Source organism: Prunus persica, chromosome G1 (assembly GCF_000346465.2).
Source record: "Prunus persica cultivar Lovell chromosome G1, Prunus_persica_NCBIv2, whole genome shotgun sequence".
Taxonomy (NCBI): Eukaryota; Viridiplantae; Streptophyta; class Magnoliopsida; order Rosales; family Rosaceae; genus Prunus; species Prunus persica.
Genome location: NC_034009.1, coordinates 13,952,322 through 13,958,499, shown reverse-complemented (window position 1 = coordinate 13,958,499; position 6,178 = coordinate 13,952,322). Strand labels below are relative to the sequence as shown.

At 38.4% G+C, this 6,178-nt stretch overlaps 1 protein-coding gene across 1 annotated transcript; it reads left to right on the top strand.

Moving 5' to 3' along the window:
* Window positions 5,072-5,734, top strand: LOC18787820 (F-box protein At3g07870). Its single transcript, XM_007221228.2, has one exon. It carries the CDS (start codon window positions 5,072-5,074, stop codon window positions 5,732-5,734), a length of 663 nt encoding a protein of 220 aa, XP_007221290.2.

Sequence of the window (6,178 nt, the reverse complement as noted above, 5' to 3'; positions counted from 1 at the left end):
CAAATATTTTTTGTTGACGACCCGATGCATCGTGGTTGGTCGGTAGTGTTATCAATGCCTAATAGAGAATATAATGATGTTATTGGTGATGAAGTCTTAGGTGATGTGATAATTGAGTGTGAGCCATTTACTAGAGGGATGCCAAATGTTGACACATTTGATGAACTGGTAGGTGAGTTAGGCGGTCAAAATATTCGAGATGGGTGTGAAGATATATGGATTGAATGATGCTTATGTAATTGGCAGTGTATGACATTAATTTTGTAATATATTGTAATGCGATTTCTTCACTTTCTACGTTCAAATAAAACACGACGTTATTGTGAATCAGTTATTCAGCATATTTACCGACGTCTTAAAGCAACGTAACAATGAAGAACCACGACGCTATTGTGAAGCAATTATTCAGGATATCACGTCGGTGAAGGATTAAGAACCGCCATGTAATTCAGAATAACACGACTCCAATCCCATAATACTGACGTCTAAAAAACGAGATATATAATCTGAACGTTAAAAAATACGACGTCATCATACATTTTCCACGTCGCAAGTTCTTTTATAAACGAAGAGGAACGAAATGAATTCCGACGGAAATTCATTATAACCGCCGTCTAATAACAATTAAACGACGTTATTTGTAATACGGCTCTCATCATAATCTACGCCGTCTATATGTTCTGTAATACGGCTCTCATTTATTTGGAACCGACGTTGTTTAGAAGTTCAACGTCGTCTATATTATTTAGTGCGTCGTGAGTAATGATGATAGATATAAATACAACGTCGACTATATAAATGTATACGTCGTAAATAATGACACTTCAACGTCAACTGTATAAATACATACGTCGTAAATAATGACACTGACAACTACTTCCACGTCATCTTTTTTAGAAAAATCGAAGTGGAAAATTTATTTCACGACGGTTGTTTGTAAATAAGAGACGTAGTATATTTCAATAACGTCGTCTTCTCATGTATTTAAAGGCGTCATATTTTTTCTTGTCGTGTAAATTATATTTAACGGCGTAAAATTTTAGTTGTCGTCTTTGTATGTATATCTTGCGGCCTTGTTCTTTTAACATGTGTCATATTTTTCCTTTTTAACGACGGTGATTTGTTTGAGTTGGTCGTCTATTCTCATCCTCGACTATTTTCTAGAACTTTAGCAGACTAAACACGTCTGTTTTTATTGTTTTCCGACGTTGTTTTATTTAACAACGTTTAATATTTATCGTCGTTGTTTGTTTCTGAAAATATGACGTATAAATTTTGTAATACGACTCTCATATATTTGTAACCGACGTTGTTTCGTTTTTCAACGTTTACTCAATAAATACATACGTCGTAAATAATGACACTGACAACTATTTCCACGTCATCTTTTATCGAAAAATCGAAGTGGAAAATTAATTTTACGACGGCTGTTTTTATATATGCGACGTAGTAGGTATCAATAACGTCGTCTTCTAATGTATTTAAAGACGTCATATTTTTTATTGTCGTGAAAATTATATTTAACGTCGTCGTATTTGTATTTTCGTCGTTGTATGTCTATCTTGCGGCCTTGTTCTGTGTCATATTTTTCCTTTTTAACGACGGTTTTTTTAGAGAGTTGGTCGTCTATTATCATCCTCGATTGCTTTTTTTAGAACTTTTTGCAGTACAAAGACGTCGTTTTGTATTTGTTGATGACGTTGTATATTTTAACAACGACGGTTATTTAGCGTCGTGGTTTATGAGGGAAAAGCTGACGGTGGATTCCACGACCATTGAAAAACCCAATACACGACGGTGATTTACCGTCGTCTTTTTGCTTTTTTGTAGCAGTGGGTGTTTACTGAACGCGAACTTTCCCGTTTTCATTATTGGAAAACAAATTCATTATACTTTCCCGTTTTAATAATTGGAAAACTGTTTCCCATGTTTTCCAACAAGAGCTCACTGAAGGCAAACTTTCCCGTTTTCATTAACAAACGTGAGCAAACGTTTTGATGGATTACAATATTTAAGAGTGGAGTCGAATAGAAAGATAGAAAGAAAGTTAGAAAGGAAGTTGGGGGGATAAAGTTCAGAAAGAAAGTGATTGGAGTATATAAGAATATGTCGTACGAAAAATACCCTAAGCCCTAAAGCACCGCAGCCATGACAAAAAGCATCCATGATTGTGGAGAAAACGACAGAGTTTCATCCATGTTGAAAACAAAAAGAGGATCTTAATATTCCCTACATTCTGCAACTTCCACACCACATATTAGGGGAGATCTTCTGCAAAATTCAAATTAAAACCCTCGTCCAATGCAGGTTCGTGTGCAAGTTTTGGCATCGTTTGCTATCAGACCCCCAATTCACTGAACAACTGTTTTCACGAAGGACTTGCCTTCTTTTACGAACATTCGGCTCCGAGGTCCACTTGGCCACCCTCGAAAACGACTCCTCGAGCCCAAACGACGTCGCATGGAAGCTTTCGAACGATACAATTGTATTACCTACTCGTGACGCGTATATTGTGGGTTCATGCAACGGCTTACTTTGCCTCTACAAATTCGACTCTTAGAAAACGCCATGTAGCCATTTTTACATATCCAATCCCATCATGGGTGAATCTTTGGCTCCTCCAACACCGCCGGATGACTACATAATTAGTTTTCCATGTGGGTTTGGGTTTAGTCCCATAAGTGGTGCCTATAAGCTTGTTCGGTTCAGGTTTGGAGGTCGACTGGACCCGAACCCGGAGGTATTGGTTTTGACTATTGGCTCTGGGGCATGGAGAAGCATTGAGAATTTTAGGTATGACTTGGACTACAGGCTATATGGGGTTTGTGTTAGTGGGTTTCTTCATTGGATTGATCTGTCAAAGGCTGTGATATGTTCCTTTGATCTTGAAAGGGAGGTTTCCCAAGACTTGCCCCCTACCCCCTGGTTGCGATTTGGAAGGATAGAATAATATATCAAGATTGGACCTTAGTGTCTTGAGGGGTTGCCTCTCTGTAACTGTAACTGCAACTGCAGGCTACAAGGAGAAAATGAGTATTTGGGTGATGAAGGAGTCTTGGAGCTTAGAGCTTAAAATTGTAGACATCGAAGTTGGATATCCTTACGAGACGGGCTTTTTTAATGGGCGAGTCTCGTGCAAGTTTGGGGATGGCCCAGTCTTGTTGAATTTTGGGGATGGGCAAGTCTTGTTGCTTATTCGTGGGAAATTGATTGCTTATGCTTCTGGGAATGGTTTTTGAGGACGCTGCATTTGATGGGATACAACACTTGATTGCTGCACATGTCCATATTCCCAGCTCTGTTTCGCCTAGACATATAATCAGTGGTTAAGTATGTATTTGGTCTTTTACTGTTGTTTGCACTTTCAAACTTCATGTCCTTCATTTTACTATCGAAAAGTTCAGTGTTTTTGAAAGAAATTGGAATGGAATTATGTTATATACATTTGAACTGTTGGAGTTTGAAACTATGTGCACTTATTTCTATTTTTTTTTATTTTTTTTATAACAAATATAACAAATAAATTTCTTCAGCTCATCCGAAATTTACATAAAACATATATTGGGTTGCTGCAGACAAGGTGATCTATGTAAAATAAACACGACTGTCGATTCGATTTGAGTAGTTATGGATACAGAAATTTTTTAACAATGATTAGCAATGATCTCATGTGGCTATTGATTGCCCGAACATAAAGTTAATTAGTACTGTGTGTGACCCACCCTTGAGCACTGTTATCTCTTATTTTCAAGAATTTTCTACTAGCAGCCGACCTATTAATATGGCCCATATAACTGGAGGAGCTATTGATCCCAGGGTAACAATACAGGATAATGAAGCTTTGACTCCGGCGGTGACGGAGGAAGTATAGACAGCGGTGTCCCAAATTAGCGGTACAAAATCACTAGGGCCTGACAGTTTCCTCCTGAGCAGCCCAGAACTCAGAGGTGGCTACAATCTTGACAAAATTTTGGGGTTAAAAAGTTGAAACGAGTGAAAGGTATACTCCGTGGGAAAGCACAAGGGATTCCCTTGGGCAGCTTCAATCGTTTCTCTTCTCTCATAGCTTCTTCTTCATTGATGCGAAAAATTATGGTGGTGATAGAAGATTTACACCTGGCGAGAAACTTTTGACTTTTAAAAAAATCTCAAATCTGTTTGGAACAATCTTACTCTAAAATTTGTAATTCTTGCACAAGGTTAGTGAGGAGGTGTTCATAGGAGAGTTACACAAATTTTTTAAGAAATCAAGGAACTGGTTAAAAAGTTTCAGTTGTTTAGCTGTGTGAATATAAGAACCATTCTGTTGTTGTTTAATTTTTATTATTTTATTTTTAATTAGAAAACAGTGTTTAACGTGTTGTAGACAAGTTTGGGGCATTTTTAATTATATTTTTGAGGGCATTTAAGTATATTCACATGAGTTTTTTGCGATATTAGATTTTTTATTTATTTATAAAAACTGGCATTTTTAAACGTAAGGGCCAAATTTTGGGTTATATAATGAAAAATACCCGAAACCCTGAAACCCTAAAGCACCGCAGCCATGACAAAAAGCATCTATGATGACAGTGGAGAAAACGAGAGAGTTTCATCCATGGAGAAACAAAAAAAGAATCATAATATTCCCTACATTCTGCAACTTCCAAGCCACATATTAGGGGAGATCTTCCGCAAAATTCAAATTAAAACCCTCCTGCAATGCAGGTTCGTGTGTAAGTTTTGGCATCGTTTGCTATCAGACCCCCAATTCACTGAACAACTGTTTTCGGGAACGACTTGTCTTCTTTTACGAGGATGCGGTTCCGACCATTTGGCCACCCTAAAAAACGACTCCTTGGGCCCAAACGACGTTGCACTGAAGCTTTTGAAAGATACGATTGTACTACCTAAAGAGGTGAATATTGTGAGTTCGTGCAACGGCTTACTCTGCTTCTACAAATTAGACTCTTGGAATCCGCCGTATGGCCGTTTATACATATCCAATCCCATCACGGGTGAGTCTTTGGCTCTTCCAACACCGCCAGATGAGAACGTAATTAGTTTTCCATGTGGGTTTGGGTTTAGTCCCATGAGTGGTGCCTATAAGCTTGTTCGGTTCAGGGGTACAAGTCAATGGCGTTATGAACCGTACCGGGAGGTGTTGGTTTTGACCGTTGGCTCTGGGGCTTGGAGAAGCATTGGGAATTTTTGGTACGATTTGGACTACATGCTATATGGGGTTTGTGTTAGTGGGTTTCTTCATTGGATTGATTGGTCAAGGGCTCTGATATGTGCCTTTGATCTTGAAAGAGAGGTTTTCCAAGAGTTGCCCCTACCCCCTAGTTGGGATTTGGAAGGACGGAATAATATATCAAGATTGGACTTTAGCGTCTTGCAGGGTTGCCTCTCTGTAACTGTAACTGTAGATTCCCAGAGAAAAATGAGTATTTGGGTGATGAAGGAGCATGGGGTTAAGGAGTCTTGGAGCCTAGAGCTTACAATTGGAGGCGTCATAGTTCCACGTCCTTGCCAGCAGTTTTTTCGGAATGGGCGAATCTCGTTGAAGTTTGGGGATGGGCCAGTCTTATTGAAGTTTGGGGATGGGCAAGTCTTGTTGTTTAATGGTGGGAAATTGCTGGCTCATGCTTCTGGGAAGGGTCTTGTGGACGTTGAGTTTGATGGGATATACTTGATTTCTGCACATGTCCATATTCCAAGCTTTGTTTCGCCTAAACATATTATCGGGGGATAGAGCTCCAGCTCCGGATCAAATCGGGAGTATTATTATCTGTCAAAGCTAGTTAAGTTTCAATTTGGTCTTTTGCTGTTGTGTGCAATTTCAAACTTCATGTCGGTTATTTTACTATCGAAAAGTTGAGCTTTTGAAAGATATTGGAATGGAATAATGTTATATAGATTTGAACTGTTGGAGTTCGAAACTATATGCACTTGTTTCTATTTTTTTTTAAACAAGTAAAACAAATAAATTTCTTTAGCTCATTCGATATTTACATAAACATATATTGGGGTTGTTGCGGACAAGCTGATCTGTGTCAAATAGACACGATTGTCGATTTGATTTGAGTTGTTATTGTTGAAGTTTTGGATTACTGAGGGAGCTAGAAAGATACAGGGAAGAGTGAGCTCAGAAGAGAAAACAGAAAAAATGGAAAAAGTTCTCTGGTACGATCTACTG